The sequence below is a fragment of the Astyanax mexicanus genome, chromosome 21, assembly GCF_023375975.1.
Source record: "Astyanax mexicanus isolate ESR-SI-001 chromosome 21, AstMex3_surface, whole genome shotgun sequence".
Taxonomy (NCBI): domain Eukaryota; kingdom Metazoa; phylum Chordata; class Actinopteri; order Characiformes; family Acestrorhamphidae; genus Astyanax; species Astyanax mexicanus.
Window position 1 is genome coordinate 13515625 of NC_064428.1, and position 19075 is coordinate 13534699.

Sequence of the window (19075 nt, forward strand, 5' to 3'; positions counted from 1 at the left end):
GTTACTAATTACGTTGTAAATGCCTTAAAAATCATTAATAATCAGTTATAACACATACGTAGAAAGGGTAATGGTGACCTGTTGTTTGCCAAATACTGAACCCACAGCCATCTATATTGTTGCCCTTTCTACGTACAGTATGTGTTATAACTGATTATTAATGATTTTTAAGGCATTTAGAACCTAATTATTAACCATTAATACACTAATTGTAAACCTTTTATAAACCCTTTATAAAGGTAGTCTTATTGTAAAGTGGTACCCCTTTGTCAGTTAGCCACTGATGCTAATGCTGCTGCATCCATCCCTAGTGGAAATCTTTAAATCTAAGTTTACTGTAAATAAACAGAAGCGCTTTAAACTCACCCATATAAACAGTTTTCAGGAGAGAATTAACATCCAGCACTCGACTGACTTAAAAAAAATATATATATATATAAATATATATATATATATATATATATATATATTTTTTTTTTTTAAGAAAAAAATATATATCCTTATATATCCTGCTGATGTAGCATATAGACTTTCTGGTAAAATAATATAATAAAGCTGCGCTGCTTCTGATTCTGTCAGATTCAGATTAAAACATTACAGTAGGTTTACTTGTCTGTGAATGCAAAACTGCTGTTTACTCACTTTTTTATTTCACAGCGTTTGTGTTTGTCACAACTTTGCCATCTTATTACATATCACACAATATTAAAAGAAAAAAAAAATCATACGGTTGTCAGTTTTTAGTGCGTGATTATATTCTGTAGCACAGATTTCCTCACAGGCATCAGCAAACAAGCCAGCATTCAATATATCAGCAAAACATTAAAATACAATGAATATACGCAAACAGAAGAATAACAAACTAATACAAAATAATAATAATTCACTCCATATATAAGACTATAAACTTATTATGTATACACAATTTTTTTGAAAAAACATCTTTGGAAAAAATTAAGAGAGCGCTTCAGTTTCTGAATCAGTTCCTCTGATTTTGTTATTTATAGGTTTATGTTTGAGTAAAATGAACATTGTTGTTTTATTCTATAAACTACAGACAACATTTCTCCCAAATTACAAATAAAAATATTGTCATTTAGAGCATTTATTTGTGGAAAAAATGTGAAATGACTGAAATAACAAAAAAAAGAGCTTTCAGACCTCAAATAATGCAAAGAAAACAACAAGTTCATGTTCATAAAGTATGTAATCACAGTTTTTCTTTTATGCTTCCTGGCATCATGTTCTCCTCCACCAGTCTTACACACTGCTTTTGGATAACTTTATGCCTTTACACTCCTGGTGCAAAAAAAAAAAAAAATTAAGCAGTTCAGCTTGGTTTGGTTTGATGGCTTGTGATCATCCATCTTCCTTTTGATTATATTCTAGAGTTTTTCAATTCGGTAAAATCAAAGAAACTCTTCATTTTTAAGTGCTCTCTTATTTTTTATTTATTTTTTTTGTGAGAGGAAGTGGGAGACAATTGCTGGGATTTATGAATAAAGACTTGGGTTTCTGGGTTTTGTTCACTCTATTTTCTTAATTTAACTAAATGTATTAGTTTATAATGATGCTGAACAGGAGTTAAAGCAGTTATACATTGTTTTTTTCAGCGTGGTCTGGATCTCTAAAGGTTCATATTGTTCTCCAGTGAAAAGCAGAGCAGCTTTTAAGCAGTATTTTCAGCCAGACGGGTCGACATGACCCAGTCGTCTCCTCCAGCTGCTCCCGAGCAGAACATTAGAGCAGAATCCAGCAGAACCAGCAGAACGCCGGGGCTCTTCAGACTGGTAATGATGGCCGCGGTACTGAGAGCTCAGTTTGGCAGGAAGGCAGAGCTGGAGGACAGCAGAAGCCCGGCTCAATATGGCAGACTGGGTTTACAACTGGTCCCAGTAAGAGATCGGCTGTTAGAGGTCTGGAGTTATTATTACAGTGAGCTTCTGACCACAGGCTGCTCCCATAAACTCCAATATGCTCCAATAAACCGTTATCACAGATAAATAACCCACAACACGCTGAACACTACAGCACACAATACAGACGCCCGGGAACCCACGGCTGCAGGAGGAGTGGGCGGAGCTACACTGCTGTAGCAACCACCTTGGATACCACATCATACACTTAGCAACCACTTAGCATTACTATAGAAACCATACTTCAACTATGCACAGTATCATAGCAACCAAGTAACAACATTATACCACGATCTGAGACAACTCAACAACAGATTCTGTTTCTACTATTTTAGAAAAGGGATTTGGGACTCCAGAGAACCCCAGTGATTCACTATTATTTACTAATGTAGAAAACAGGGAACACTGGTGAACCTTCCCAGGAGTGACCGGCCGACCGGACAAAATTACTCCAAAAGGGCATGAACAACTCATCCAGGAGATCCCAAAAGAACCCAGAACAACCATCTGTTTGTGAGCTCAAGCTCAGGAGTACTTGGGTTCTGCAGCAGGACAATGACCCAAAGCACACAAACAAAAAGTTCACCTCTTAAAGCAAAAGATCATATGTTTTTTTCTTTTTGAGCCAGGAGTGGGATAGCCTAAGGTTTACCCAAAAGCAATGTGAAAGACTGGTGGCTGCGAGACTTGAAAGCTGTGATTAAAAATCTGGGTTACTCTACATTGTATTGTTTCTGAAGTCTTACTTAAAACATAGTATTGTTTTCTTTGCATTATTTGAGGTCTAAAAGCTCTGCATCTTTTTTGTTATTTCAGCCATTTCTTATCTTCTGCAAATAAATGCTCTAAATGACTTAATTTTTTTTTTTTGGAATTTGGGAGAAATGTTGTCTGTAGTTTATAGAATAAAACTAAATGTTCATTTTACTCTAACATAAACCTATAAATAGTGCTCTCTTAAGTTTTTTTTTCCAAGAGCTGTATATTTACTCAGGTTGTCTTTGTTTGAAATTAAATTTTGTTGGATAATCGGAAAAAATGAAGTATGGAAAGAAGCAAAAACAGAAGAAATCTGTACTGTATGTAGTGCGTTGTGTAATTGTGCACAGTAGTGTTAAAACAGTGATGCATGATCATGTAAATGATGAGTAGAGGAATGATAGCAGATCTTCAGATCTTTAGAGAACTGTCGGCCGGGAGCTGGTCCAGGTCTGAGAGACTGAGAGCTGATCGGGGATTAAAAGGTCAGTAGGGGGATGCTATGGTCATTACTGTTGCCGTTGGTGACAGCATCCCACTGAGACACTCTCACTGTGGAGCTGTCAGTGATGAGCAGCTTTTATATACAGGAGAAGTGTCCTGAGGCCTGGACCGCCGGGAGTCGCCGAGTGTGTGTGTGTGTGTGTGTGTGTCATCAGATTGGTCTGGATTGTAAATAACACTTACAGACACTGTTCCAGTCTGTGCTTTCACTGCAAACCAAATCCGCTACTTTATTTATCAGAATCTTATCTTTAATAATAATAGTAACAATTAAAAGCACATCTTGATTTAGGGCGTGTCTTCAGTGTGTCTTTGCTATCATAACGACGGGAAAAGTACACCTTGCACAGCTCAAAACGCAAAGCAAAATTCATGTACTAATAGTAATTGTCTTAATTAATCATGGCTGTGGTTAATGGGTTAATTTTGGGCGTAACGTGAAATAAACCAATCAGAGTGTCTCTATAGCAGTTAATTGTGAGCCATGCAGCTTGATTTAGGGCGTGTGTTCATTGTGTCTTTGCTATCGTAACGACGGGAAAAGTACACCTTGCACAGCTCAAAACGGAAAACAAAAGTCATGTACTAATACTATTTCTCTTAATTAATCATGGGTGTGGTTAATTAATTTTGGGCGTAACATGAAATAAACCAATCAGAGTCTCTCTCTTGCTCAACATTCCCTTTAAGATCCAGGTGAGCTCTGACTTTGGTGGAAACCAGTCTGGCTTCAAACCTGCACATTCTACTGAAACTGCCCTCATTGCAGTTACAGAGAAGCTTCATGCAGCAAAAGCTACTAACCTGTCATCTGTTCTGATTCTGCTTGATCTCTCTGCTGCTTTCGACACGGTCAACCACAGCATTCTCCTTTCCATCCTCACCAGCCTTGGAATCACTGGCTCTGCATGGCAGTGGTTTGCATCGTACCTGGAGGACCGTTCCTACCAGGTAACTTGGCAAGGGGCAACATCTGCTCCATGCAGACTCTCCACTGGGGTTCCACAAGGCTCGGTGCTTGGTCCTCTTCTTTTCTCACTCTATACTCGCTCTCTGGGTGAAATAATATCTTCTCATGGATTCTCATACCACTGCTATGCTGATGACACTCAACTAATCCTTTCATTTCCTCCTTCCGACACTCAGGTTTCATCCCGCATCTCAGCATGTCTCAATGATGTCTCGATGTGGATGAGTTCTCATCACCTAAAACTCAACCCCAGCAAGACTGACCTTCTGTTCATCCCAGGAACTACAAGCCCTCACAACAATCTCTCCATCTCTTTCGAGAACTCACTGGTCACTCCATCGGCAGAAGCAAGAAGCCTCGGTGTAGTAATGGATGACCAGTTATCGTTCTCGAGCCATATTGCAAATCTGACTCGGTCATGCAGATTTCTCCTGTACAACATCCGAAGAATTCGACCGTTTCTGTCTCAGGATGCCACTCAGGTGCTTGTGCAGTCTCTTGTCATCTCAAGACTTGACTACTGCAACTCTCTACTGGCTGGTCTTCCACTGCGAGCCATCAAACCACTACAGTTAATTCAGAACGCGGCAGCACGACTCGTCTTCAATCTTCCGAAGTTCAGTCATGTGACTCCTTTGATGCGTTCCCTCCACTGGCTTCCTGTTGCCGCCCGCATCCGATTCAAAACCCTGACGCTGGCCTACAAGGCAAAAAACGGACCAGCACCTTCATACCTGATGGCGATGGTCAAAGCCAGATCTGCACCAAGAGCTCTTAGAGCTTCCAGTACGGCTCGGCTCGAACCTCCATCACTCAAAACACACAGAAAACAGACATCCAGACTCTTCTCTGTGCTGGCACCAAGGTGGTGGAATGAACTTCCACTGGATGTCAGAACAGCAGAGTCACTCGCGGTCTTCAAACGTCAACTGAAGACACATCTTTTCAAAGAGTTCCTAAACTAAAAAAAAAAAAAAAAAAAAAAAAAAAGGTTCCTAGGGTTCTTAACATGATTAAGTTCTATGTATCTCTTGATCCTAGTCTACAAATTAGCTTTGGATATCTTAAGTAACTTTGAAGCACTGTTGTAAGTCGCTCTGGATAAGGGCGTCTGCTAAATACCATAAATGTAAATGTAAATGTAAATGTAATTGCTATTTTAACGGTGCAGCTACCTGGACGTGTCCAACAGTTTAGATAGAACTTTCAGTCTTTGTTTCTTCCCAAAAAAAGATGCGGAGCCCTATTTTAGCAATCTATAGCAGTTAACTGTGAGCCATGCAGCTTGATTTAGGGCGTGTCTTCATTATGTCTTTGCTATCGTAACGACGGGAAAAGTAACCCTCACGAAGCTCAAAACACAAAGCAAAAACAAAAGTCATGTACTGATAATTCTCTTAATTAATCATGGGTGTGGTTAATTAATTTTGGGCATAATGTGAAATAAACCAATCAGAGCGTCTCTTGCTCATCATTACCATTAAAAGCCAGGTGCGCTCCCATGCTCTGACTTTGGCGGATTGCTATATTAACGGCGCAGCTATCTGGACATGTCCAACAAACGCTTCTCAGCAGAGAAAATTGAGCTGCTTGTTCACGTTTGTTCATTCTGTTTATTGTGTTGACAATTCACTGCCAAGATAGCAATGAACATCTGGCTCTATTACTCTAAATGCTAAACACTAAATCAGCCACTTCTGACACCAATCTTTACATCTAACTCATAGTTAAACACCAATACTGTGTTTTTGAGAATCGAAACAGTATTGCAGAATAAAATAGTGGATATCATAGTATATGCAAATACCATAGCAACCACATAGGAAGTGCTTAGAGCCACCACAGCAACCACTTTGCAATGACAGGACATTTTTCGTTAGGCAGAAAATGTAAGTATGATAGAAAAGCAACAGCAAAATAAATCCGTATGGGTAAAAATACTTATTTACATCACTTTATATAACACTAAATATATATATAAGTATAGTCTTGAGTTATTTTACACTCTTTATAAGTGAGAAATATTCAAGCCTACATTCATACACTCTCTGATCTGTCACTCTTCTCCCCAAACTGATGAACCGGTCCAGCTCATTAGCATATTTAATCTGCATATGATTTGAATAAGCGGTAACTCCTGGGAGAGTATGTCCTACGGTGAGATACACCCCAGCGTACCGCCGTCCCGCTAATCACACCGAGAACTCAAAACTGACCCCTTAACGACCCTCATTTACATACGTTTAACTACTGCTGTTCACTTGGACTCGCTTCAGAATCATAAATAAATTATTCATTAAAATTAGCCAGGTTTATTTTTCACATACAGCTCTGTAAAAAAAAAAAATGAAGATTCCACTTCAGTTTCTGAATCAGTTTCTCTGATTTTGCTATTTATAGGTTTATATTTGAGTAAAATGAACATTGTTGTTTTATTCTATAAACTACAGACAACATTTCTCCTAAATTCCAAATAAAATATTGTTATTTAGAGCATTTATTTGCAGAAATGTTTTTTTTAATGGCTGAAATAACAAAAAAGATTAAGTTCATATTCATAAAGTTTTAAGTGTTCAGAAATCATTTTGTTTTTAATCACAGTTTTCATGCATCTTCGCATGATGTTCCCCTCCACCAGTCTTACACACTGCTTTTGGAAAACTTTATGCTTTACACGCCTAGTGCAAAAAAAAAAAATCAAGCAGTTCAGTTTGGTTTGATGGCTTGTGATCATCCATCTTCCTCTTGATTATATTTCAGAGGTTTTCAATTTGGTAAAATCAAAGAAACTCATCATTTTTAAGAGCTCTTTTTCTCCAAAGCTGTGTATGAATATATTAATATAAGTGGTAACTGCACTGCTCTGTTTACAGATATGTATCTTACCTTGTATAGTACGTTTTTGTATAGCCTTATATATATATATTTTTTTTTTTTCTCTTTTCTTCTTCTTTTTCTCTATTCTTCTGTTTTAATTTATGTTTGAATCTGTTTCTTATTGTATTATGTTGTTGCTGCTGGATGCCTAAATTTCCTTCGGGATAAATAAAGTATCTATCTATCTATCTATCTATCTATCTATCTATCTATCTATCTATCTATCTATCTATCTATCTATCTATCTATCTATCTATCTATCTATCTATCTATCTATCTATCTATCTATCTATCTATCTATCTATCTATCTATCTATCTATCTATCTAAATTGAGTGCTGTAGAGCCTCCTGATGGTGGATTTGGCTGAAATTTGGTGATCAGCGTTGTATTGTTCTTACATACGTGTCTGTAATTTTTTGTAAAATTTCAACACAAGGTTTTTGACTTTTGTCCACAAACGTTTAAGGAAAGGAGAAGCCTGCAAATATAGATTTTTAAGTAGATTTTTGGGGCATCATAGAGCTTCCTCAACTGTTCTTGAATGGTTTAAATCAAATCTTCCTCATACATGGCTCAAATTCTTCAGTCTACATCATGTTGTTGCTAATTTGACAGAAGGTTCCTGACTTGTAGGTTTTAAAAAGCTGGACTGCTGTTTCTTTTTCAGTATTGCTGGTGAAATATTGACCTTGGACGGGCCATAATGAATTATACTCAATCTGAGCATCAGTCTTTGCAGGAGAACGGTCGCTTACCAAGCCGAGTTCTGCTTACCGTCATCCTGATATTTGGTAAAATAAAAGAAACTCATCATTTTTAAGTGCTCAATTTTTTTTCCAAAGCTGTGTATGAAAATATTAATATATGTGGTTAGTTGAGTGCTGTAGAGCCTCCTGATGGTGGATTTGGCTGAAATTTGGTGGTCAACATTACATTGTTCTTAGATACGTGTCTGCAAATTTCTGTAACATTTCAACACAAGGTTTTTGACTTTTGTCCATAAACGTTTAAGAAAAGGCGAGGCCTGCGAATATAGATTTTTAAGTAGATTTTTTGGAGCATTATAGAGCATCTTCAAATCTTTTTGAATGGTTTAAATCCAATCTGATTTAAAATCATCCTGACATTTGGTTAAATCAAAGAAAATCATAATTTTTAAGTGTATAAGAGAATAAGAGAATTCTGGGAAAGTGGGCGGAGTTTCTCTTTATAGTAGTGTGTGTTTGTGTCCTGCAGGACAGGATACCCTCTGAGCTGTCAGTTTCATGCAAAGCAGCTGCAGTGACTAATGTTATGGATTCCTTAGGCGATATGACCGACACACACACACACACACTTACACACACACTCATACACACATACACACACACACAGGAAGAGTCATGGCTCATCATGCTCCAAAAATGCCACGTTGCATCTCTGACAGTCATTTATATGCAGCTCCATCGGCTTCATCATACGGTGTGTGTGTACGAGTGTGTGTGAAACAGAGCCTATGCATATATAACAGCGTATTCACACTCGACACCGTGTCCTCAGTGTGTGATGAGTGGTGATGTGATGTGTGTGTGTGTGTTACAGTGGATCTGAGCTCGGTCTACAGTGTGTAATGGGGTCTTGTTCTGGAGGGTTCTGAACATGTGCTGCCTCCGAGCGCATGCAGCGACGACCGTGATGAGGCGGAGACGTGACGCTCAAACGTGACTCGTGAGGAAGATATCTCTCGGCACGGCGCTCAGAAATACGCTATTATACACTCATGTGCCAAAAAACTGCCGAACTGGGACCTTGTGACTTTTGGCTGTTCTAATGAAAGAATGCTAAAAACATTGTGTTTGACCTCCTGTATTGACTGTAGATGCAACTTTTTTTTGTCTGAACAGTTCTAGCCAGACGCTACTGGTCACCATCATCACCATCCACTGCACTGTCCACTGTAGGTGGTAATATTAGCCTTCTGTGGTTTATTCCCGGTGTTGTGCCGAATTCAGCACCCCCGCCAAGAAATGCCCTCCCATCTCGGAAAGTAAAGTTCAAGTGTTTTTATCAAAAAGGTGGGGGTGTAGATTTCGGCTCTATTAGGTTGCAGAATTCTGCACCCCCGCCATGCAAAGCACTCCCTCGTGGGAGAGGCTGCAGGTGACATGACTATTTTTCATTATTAAGCAGAAATTGTTCTAAAATAAACTTTTATTTTGAAAGCGCTCCAAATTCTGCACCCCCACCATGAAAAGCACCTCCTCTCGGGAGCACATTTCTAATTAAAGTTAGCTAAAGAAGACCAGTGCTTTTCGTGGCAGGGGTGCAGACTTAGGCACTAATTTAAAAAGTGAAGAAAATGTAAATGTATACAAGAGAATTGAGATGCCAATGGGTGTTGCGATTCTTGTTAGGCTGGAGGGGTAGGTTAGTTAAAAGTTAAAAGTGGTGGTTAGCACAATATTACCATAGTTTAATGTGACGTTTCAATGTTTTATGGCCGAATTCTTGATAACAAGCATGAAAAAAGATCGCTAGATGTTCCTCCCAGTAGCTAGCTAGTTAGCTAACTTTTCCGTTCCACCTTAAATGATGCAACAGGCAGCAGGGTGCAAGGTGTACTTTTCCAGGCGTTACAATAGCAAAGACATGCTGACACACTCTAAATCAAGCTACACAGTGCACGATTCATTATTCATGGCTTGCCTATAGATCACTAAATTAGGGCCCAACATCAAGGAAGCTTCAGCTTCAGCTTCAACCTACGAGTGTAGAGCTACAGGATCTACAGGTCCAGCTGTAGCAACATCTGTGGGTGAAAAAAAAATGCTGCAGCATCCATACAGAACCTGTAGAACCTCCAAACCCAACTTCTTCTCCTCTAAATCTCATCTTATATCCAGAATAAAGGATCCAACAGGACCTAAACTAGAGATAAAGTGAAATTTAGCGAAGAGTAAACTTTAACGTTGGCACAGTGTGGGTTGGGCAGGTGATAGATCTGTGCCTGCTAGCTTAGCTTCTTTCTGCTCCAGTAATTTTGGAGATAGATTAAGGGTAGCTCAATCAGTGAGTGTGTATAAGTGTGTGTGTGTGTGTATAAGTGTAAGTGTGAGTGTGTGTTTGAATAGAGTTAGAGTAACTCCAGTAGGCAGGATGGCTCCTGGGAGGCACCTCTGAATATCAATGGAAGCTTAAATACCAAAGGGCAGCGCTCAGGTGACCTCCATCGGCAAACCGTCAATCAAACTCAGCGGCGTCTGAATTAAAGTAATGGATCAAATCTGAATTTGCTGCGCAGCGTTTTAATAACATAACTATCAGACTGCAGGGAAACAGGACTGACACTTATGAGGGATCGATTTTGGGCTCCGGTGATGAATTTCAGAACAATCGGAGAAAGTTTGGGCAGTTTGTTGGCAGTGAGGCACTGCCAGCTTCTCTCTCTCTCTCTCTCTTTTTTCTTTCACTTTCTCTCTATTACTCTCGCTCTTTCACTTTTTTTACTTTCCAAATCAGCCACTGACATACTGTACTGTACTGTACTATACTGTCCCAGATAGGAAAAATCACTCTGCCCATTTTTTACCTGATTCAACACCCCGGTTGCTGAGTATAATATAGTAATCGGCTCAAGCTGTTTGTGCCAACAGTTCAGTTGCCAAGGTTAATATGGGAATTAGCCCAAGCTGCATGTGCCAACAACCCAGTTGGCGAGTATAATGCATGATGTGGCTCAAGTCACATGTGCCATTACTCTGGTTACTGAGTATAAAATGGGAATTGGTTCGAGCCGTGAGTGCCAATACCCCGGTTGCTGAGTATAATAAGTAATTGGCCTGAGCTGTTGGTGCCAACACCTCGGTTGCTGAGTATACTATGGGAATCAGTCCAAGCTGCATGCAATAACGCCCCATTTGCTGAATATAATATGGGAAATGGTTTGAGCCACGAGTGCCTATACCCCGGTTGCTGAGTATAATATGAGAAGTGGCTCATGCCGCATGTTCTTACATGTTTTTGTTGTGTATAATAAGGTATAATTAGCTCAAGTTGCTTGTGCCAACACCCCGGTTGCTGAGTATAATATGGGAATTGTCCCAAGCTGCCTGTGCTACCATGCTTGTTTGTCGCATATAATAAGGTAATAAGATCAAGCTGCTTGTTTCAATACCTCAGTTGCTGAGTATAATATAGGAATCAGCCTGAGCCACATGTGCTAACATACCCCGGTTGCTGAGCATAATATGGAGATTGGCTCGAGCCGCATGTGCTAACATGCTTTTTGAGGCATATAATAAAGTAATTAGCTCAAGCTGCATGTGCCAATAGCTCAGTTGCTGAGTATAATATAGGAATCAGCCCGAGCCACATGTGCTAACATGCCTGTTAATAAGGTGATCAGCTCAAGCTGTTTGTGCCAATACCCCGGTTGCTGAGCATAATATGGAGATTGGCTCGAGCCACATGTGCTAATATGCTTTTTGACGCATATAATAAGGTAATCAGCTCAAGCTGTTTGTGCTAACACCCAGGTTGCTGAGTATAATATGGGAATTAGCTCAAGCTGCAGGTGCCAAAACCTCAGTTGCTAAGTATAATATGCAAATCGGCAGAATCCGCATGTTTTAACATGCTTGTTGTTGCTTATAATAAGGTAATCAGCTCAAGCTGCTTGTGCCAACCCCCCGGTTGCTGAGAATAATATGGGAATTGGCTAAAGCTGCATGTGCTAACATGCTTGTTGTCACGTATAATAGGGTAATCAGCTCAAGCTGTATGTGCCAACACCCCAGTTGCTGAGTATAATATGGAAATTAGCCCAAAATGCTGGTTTCAACACTCTGGTTTCTGAGTATAATATGGAAATCGGCCCAATCTGCATCTTTTAACATACTTGTTGTTGTATAATATAGGAATCAGCTTGAGCCAAATGTGCGAACATTCTAGTTGCTGAGTATAATATATGAATCGGCTCAAGCTGCATGTGCTGAATCTTGTCTAAATCTTTTTGTAGAACACAGACAATTAAATGATGTTTTGCTAGCGTGCAAGCTAAGCTGGCTAGCTGAGATTTGACACCTCTGAGTTGCTAATGAAAGCTAACAAAACTTTGGTGAGTAGATATTATTGATAGAGGTGTAAAGTTTGTGTACCATTGATATAAAGTGTGTTAGCTTCCCTAATGTATGAATTTGAATTTCAATGCCAAAGGGATGAATGTCCGCCCTCGAGAGATTAGTGCTAAAAAACCCTTATCAACAAAAGCAGACAGGCTAAAGGTGACCCGTCAGCAGTTGTTTTGCTAGCGGTGCTAAACGCAGCCCGTGGGAGGCCTGTCATCACCACAAGAGCGCAGTTACAGAACCAACAACTGGGTCGGACTGAGCCGGGTCACTGTTTTCTGCCTTATATAAACTTCAGAACAGAGATCGGACTGTTTTACCTTATTTCATTCAATAGATCATCTTTTTCCTACATAGTAAATGAATAGTGAAGTGATCCAGACATAAGGAATCATGTAGTAACTTAAAACAAATGTTAAACAAACCAAAATACTCTGTGAAGCATATGCTCTGTACAAAAGAGGAAACTGATGAGTGAAAGTTTCATCTTTTTTAATGTTTTAGATGTTCTTTGCAGTAAATGCACTTGAGGAAACTTTCAAAGTTACTTAAATTCTTCTTTTTAATTTTTTTTTTACTTTAAATATTTTTATCTTTACTGAGTTGAGTAGTTTTTGCTTCTCATAATCTGGATTCGAACATTTCTCAAATATTCACTATTTACTGTATACCTGTAACTCTACCTCTTCACTACTTTAAAACTGATGCCCTCAAATAAAGAAATTATATATATATATATATATATATATATAATATTTGGGTGAGTAAAGTGCTTCCGTTTATTTATAGTAAGCTTAGATTTCCAATTTTTCTCCAGCATTAAGGTTGGAGCATTATAATTGTCGGCTAACCGCTAGCACTTAGCACACTTAGCGGCTAATGCTAATGCTGCTCCAGCAGTGCTAGCCAGGGTTAGCAGCAGGCAACAGGCTGATAATACTCACCTTTGAACAGCAAAAGAACTAGCACTTAGCGTGGTTAGCAGCTAATTCCAATTCTGCTCCAGCAGTGCTAGTCAGGGTTAGCAGCAGGCTACAGGCTGAGAATACTCACCATTAAAAAGAAAAAGAAATAGCACTTAGCTTGGTTAGCAGCTAATGCTAATGCTGTTCCAGCAGTGCTAGCCAGGGTTAACAGCAGGCTACAGGCCGATAATACTCACCTTTGAAAGACAGAAGAGCTAGCGCTTAGCAGCTAATGCTAATGCTACTCCAGCCACGGTGCTGGAGACACTAAACTAAAACTCCTGTATATATTATACATCGAATTATAAGATGTACTGGCGATTTTTGGGAAAATTAAAGTATTTTAGGTGCACCTTATAGTGCGACAATTAAGGTAATCTAATCTTTAGCTCAGATCCTGCTTCTGACCCACCCCGTCCCTCTCTCCAGAGCCGGGATGTTAACCGTTATCAGACTGGAGGTCTGGTGAAGTATTAGCTTCCCAGCTAGCGTCAAAATCCGGCAATATCCCAGCGCCCGGCGAGCGCAGCGGACTTAATTTACCTGTAGGAACTTCAGTAATCTCTCCCTCTATCCCTCCCTCAATCCCTCCGTCCTGCTGATCCCTTTTGTATTATAACTCAGGATAAACAAACTCCCAGCATGCACCAGTATGGATTTAATGGGGGTGGGGTTTAATAAACGACCGCTAGACTAAAGCTGTCAGTCTGCCTGCTCTGAAGTCCGATTCACACAACAAAGACTACAATTCCCAGCATGCACTCTGTCTAATGCTATGGCGTTCATGCTCCCCCAGCTTTTGATTCATTTCATTTCTGTTTTTATTTATTTCTCTATTTATTTATTATTAAATTAGTTAGTTTTTATTATTTTAAAATGTTCTGAATTGTAGATTAATACTAAAATCCTCCAAACTATGAAGAAAATCATGAAATTATTTAGTAAACAAACCAGAATATGTTTTATATTTTACAAATCTCTGCTGGATTTTCTCAGTCATCTTTATGAGGTAGAGTCACCTGAAACTCAGGCTTTCAGATAACAGCTGTGCTGAACTCATCAAGAGTTAATTACTTGAATTTCTTGATTTAATATTATATAATGATGAAACTGGCACTCATCTGATAAGTTCATCAGCTACCAACCTCAGAAACTGCAAGTTTATAGCTCCCATGGACTGCTTTAATTTTTGCAGCAGGAGTGAAGCAGCATAAAGTTATTCAAAAGCAGTGTGTAAGACTGGTGGAGGAAGAGAACATGATACCAAGATGCATGAAAAAAACTGTGATTAAAAACTCTTAAAATAAATATGAACTTGTTGTTTTCTTTCCATTATTTGAGATTTTTTTTGTTATTTCAGCCATTTCTCAATTTCTGCAAATAAATGTTCTAAATTACAATATTTTTATGTGGAATTTAGGATAAATGTTGTCTGTAGTTTATAGAATTTACTCAAACATAAACCTATAAATAGCAAAATCAGAGAAACTGAGCGTTGAGAGGTCGCGTCTGTTGGGGATTTTTTACACTCTGAGTTTATCTGACGTCCTCATATTACCCTGTATATCAAATATGACACTGTATCGGGGGGGGGGGTGGTTCGGGGGGATTTGGCAACCACTCATTCTGTTCAGATAAACCGAAGTCGTGCATCATTTTTGATTAGCGCTCGCCTTAGCGCTCGCCAATCTCCGCCGTCAATTACCTCGCCTCCCATCCCCGCTATTATTATTACTAGTCTTTTTCTGCACTTTCCGAGGCTTGATGGCGTCGTTGCCATTGGTTACCGGCGCTGCGAGAAGGATTATTAGTAACAGCAGATCCACTTAATTAAGCCCCTCAGACTGAGATAAGGAGTGTGGGAGAGCAGGAGGAAATGGAATGACATAGAAACAAGTAAATGGGTTATTAAAAGAGAAAAAAAACGCCTGTAAGACGTGTCCCCATTACCTCGCCTGTTACTTACTCTACAGCGACGGAGACGTCAAAACCGTTAAGTCCTTTAGACACACTGCGATAGACCTGCGCGTGTGTGTATTTATAATAAGTGTGTGTATAGAGCTGTGCTAGTGCGCTGAAATACACTCTTCACAAAAAAATAAAATAATAAAAAAAATAATAATAGCTGCACTCACAGAAGGAATTGACCAACCAAGGAACAAAACCTGGTGGCGAATCGTTCCAGAAGATGGACAGTAATTTCTGCTATGTATTACTGACCTGTTATTACATGTGTTATTAATGTGTAACTACACAGTTATTAGCTGTAGTCCATCATGAGCACTAACAGGAAGTTATGAGGTTTTGGTTTAGACTAGATAAAAGAGCTTTAAAAGAGAGATAAAAGAGAGAGAGAGCGATCAGAGAGAGTGAAACAGAAAGAGAGAAGAGAAAGTGATAGAGAGAAAGAGTGGGAGTTCAAAAGAGAGGGTGAGAGAGCAAAAGTGAGAGAGAGAGAGACAGAGAGAGAAAGAGAGAAGAGAGGGTTCAGAGCAATCAGAGAGAGAGAAAGAGAAAGATACAGATAGAAAGAGAGAATGGAAATGGAGAGAGAGAGAAAATGAGAGAGAGATACAGAGAGAGAGAGGGAGTGAAAGAGAAAGAGGGACTAGAGAGTGATAGAGAAAAACAGAGAAAGAGAGAGTACGAGACAGAAAGAGAAAGATCATAACAGAAAGTGAAAGAAAGAGAAAACACAGAGAGAGGGTGAGAAAGAGACAGTGAGATAAAGAGAAAGAAAATAAGAGAGAGAGATAAAAAGATTGAAAGAGAAAGGGTGAGAGAGAGAGAGAGAGAGATCAAAGCAATCAGAGAGAGAGAAAGAGAAAGATAAATAGAGAGGGCTAAAGAGGGTGAAAGAGCAAAATAGAGAGAGAGAGGGTGAGAAAGAGACGGTGAGATAAAAAGAGAGAGAGAATAGGAGAGACAGAGATAAATTTTGAGAGATACAGAGATTGAGAAAAAAAGAGTGAAAGAGAAAGGGTAAGAGAAAAGGAATAAGAGAGAGAGATAAAAAAGAGTGAAAAAGAAAGGGTGAGTTGAATAGAGGGGGCTAAAGAGGGTGAAAGCGAGGAAAATAGAAAGAGTGAGAGTTCATGACAGAGATAGTGAAAGAAAGTGAGAGAGAGCAAAAGGGAGAGAAAGAGAGAGAGGGATCAGAGCGATCAGAGACAAAGATAAAGATAGAAAGAGAGAGAGATGGGCTAGAGAGCGAGAGAGAGAGGGTGAGAGAGAGATATGGAGAAGACAAAGAGAAATAGCAAAAGAGAAAGTGAAAGAGAAAGCGATAGAGAAAGATTGAGATTTCAAGAGAGAGAGATAGATAGAGAGAGATGGAAAAAGAGATAGAGAAAGAAAAACACAAAGAAAAGAGAGAGCTAGAGACAGAGAGAAAAAGAGAGAGAGCAAGAAAAAGGGAGAAAGAGAGAGGTAAAAAGAGTGAAAAGAAAGGGATCAGAACAATCAGAGAGATAGAGATTGAGAGATACAGATAGAAAGAGAGTTATGGAGAAGACAAAGAGAAATAGCAAAAGAGAAAGTGATAGAGAAAGTGATAGAGAAAGAGTGAGAGTTCAAGAGAGAGAGAGATGGAAAAAGAGATCGAGAAAGAAAAACAGGGAGAAAAATGAGACAGCAAGAGATACAGAGAGAAAGAGATAAAGAGAGAGAAAGAGAGTGAGAAAAAGAGTGAAAAGAAAGGGATCAGAACAATCAGAGAGAAAGAGAAAGATTGAGAGATATAGATAGAAAGAGAGAGAGAGAGAGAGAGAGAGAGAGAGAGAGAGAGAGTGGAGAGAATATAATGATTTAAAATCTGCTGTAAATCCCGGCAGTAAATTGTCATAAGCCTCCTCCTCGTCTTCAGACCGGCTTCTTCTCCAGGGTGCAGGACAACAATATTAGCCTTCTCGCGGCGTGTACAATCAAGAATTAATGAAAAAGAGAGGCGGGAGGGAGGGATGATGGAGGGAGAGAAAACAGGAGCTGGTGTTAAAATTCCCCCAGAGCGGGGCTGGATTGCATTTTCTCTTTCATTCATCACTGGGGACGAAGTACGGAACGAGGAGTGGAGCGTTCCTTCAGAAAGATGCATCGCCCAGCATTAACCCAACAAATAACGCAAAGTAAAAGTGCGCCACGTACCGAAGAACGCACAGGCAATAACCGGTAACGAATACACGCCGGAAAAATAACATAAAGAGCAAAAAACAGAAGAATAGAACACAGTCTGACACCTGATCACCCAGTGTTTCTCCTCAAACCACGGATATTAATAACTACGTTACATGTTTTCTTGACCACATGTGGTTCACTATAGAAATCACGTGTATTTTAAAAATGCATAACCTGGATTCTTTATGTATGTAGTTCCTCCGTCATGTACATGTTCTCCTGCTGGGCTCCAGAGTCTCGGTCATTGTTAGCATGTGTGAATTATTCATACTTGACCCGTCCGTGGCGAAGGCCACGCCCCCTGCCCGTGAAAATCCACATTTAGAGTCTACAGCCACACCAGCTGCCACTCACAAAGCACCCGGCACATGACCATGAGGTCAACATGGTCAGAACATAAACCGAGAATAAACCGATTCAAATTCTGTTCACACACAACCAAATAATCCTCTACAATACAGAGTTACTATATTCACTAACACCTCTCACAACTTTACTACTGTACACAACACAAGCCTTACTATGTTCACCATGACCAGAAGAAGCTCCGCCCACTTCTCTACTACAATACAGAGTTACTATATTCACTAATACCACTTACAACTTTACTACTGTACACAACACAAGCCTTATTACGGTCACCTATCTATCCTTTAATCCATCTGCCCATTTATCCATCCATTTACCCATCCATCCATCCACACATGCATTTATCTTATCCAACCATACATCCATGTATTCATGTATAGCCATCGTTATATCTGTCAATATAACCATTATAAGCATCTATCTATCTATCTATCTATCTATCTATCTATCTATCTATCTATCTATCTATCTATCTATCTATCTATCTATCTATCTATCTATCTATCTATCTATCTATCTGTCTGTCTGTCTATCTATCTATCTGCCAATTTCTTCATCCATCCATCCATCCATCCATCCACACATGCATTTATCTTATCCAACCATACATCCATGTATTCATGTCTATCCATCGTTATATTTGTCAATATAACCATTATAAGTATCTATCTATCTATCTATCTATCTATCTATCTATCTATCTATCTATCTATCTATCTATCTATCTATCTATCTATCTATCTATCTATCTATCCACACATGCATCTATCTATCTATCTATCTATCTATCTATCTATCTATCTATCTATCTATCTATCTATCTATCTATCCACACATGCATCTATCTATCTATCTATCTATCTATCTATCTATCTATCTATCTATCTATCTATCTATCTATCTATCTATCTATCTATCTATCTATCTATCTATCTATCTATCTATCTATCTATCTGCCAATTTGTTCATCCATCCATCCACACATGCATTTATCTTATCCAACCATACATCCAGGTATCCATATCTATCTGCCCATTTATTCATCCATCTATCTATTCATCCATCAATCAATCCATCCATTCATCCACACAAGCATTTATCTATCTATCTATCTGTCTGTCTGTCTGTCTGTCTGTCTGTCTATCTTGATATCATATCGTCTAGCTGTATTTCAAACAAACCCAAGATAAAAACCCCTAAGTGTTTGGGCCTGTAATCCTGATATAAAACACTTGTGAGATGAAAGTGAGCGTGGGTGGAGATCTTATCAGTGAGCACTTCTAAACGCGAGCTCTGCTGCTGTGAAGTTCAACAGTCGGGTGAGTTTCTTTACCACCAGGCTTCAGAAAATCGCTGCCAGCTTTTCCGAGAGAGCAGAAAAAACCCGACACACTGCGCTCGGAGCAGCAGCAGCGCGACGGCGAGTCCTCGCACA

At 39.3% G+C, this 19075-nt stretch overlaps 1 protein-coding gene across 1 annotated transcript; it reads left to right on the forward strand.

Annotated features, from left to right (window-relative positions):
• The first annotated feature begins 1700 nt into the window (after positions 1-1700).
• Positions 1701-5294, forward strand: LOC125785882 (uncharacterized). The gene is made up of 3 exons (XM_049470061.1): positions 1701-1909; positions 3902-4130; positions 4326-5294. Exons 1-3 carry the CDS (start codon positions 1701-1703, stop codon positions 5112-5114), a joined length of 1227 nt encoding a protein of 408 aa, XP_049326018.1. The 3' UTR covers positions 5115-5294.
• The last annotated feature ends 13781 nt before the right edge of the window (positions 5295-19075 follow it).

Bases quoted from the DNA above. Each gene is read 5' to 3' on its own strand.
- LOC125785882 (XM_049470061.1), top strand. From the start codon at position 1,701: ATGACCCAGTCGTCTCCTCCAGCTGCTCCCGAGCAGAACATTAGAGCA. The intron at 1,910-3,901 runs GTTAGAGGTCTG...TGGTGGAAACCA, and splicing joins GTCCCAGTAAGAGATCGGCT to GTCTGGCTTCAAACCTGCAC. The intron at 4,131-4,325 runs GTAACTTGGCAA...TCCGACACTCAG, and splicing joins TGGAGGACCGTTCCTACCAG to GTTTCATCCCGCATCTCAGC.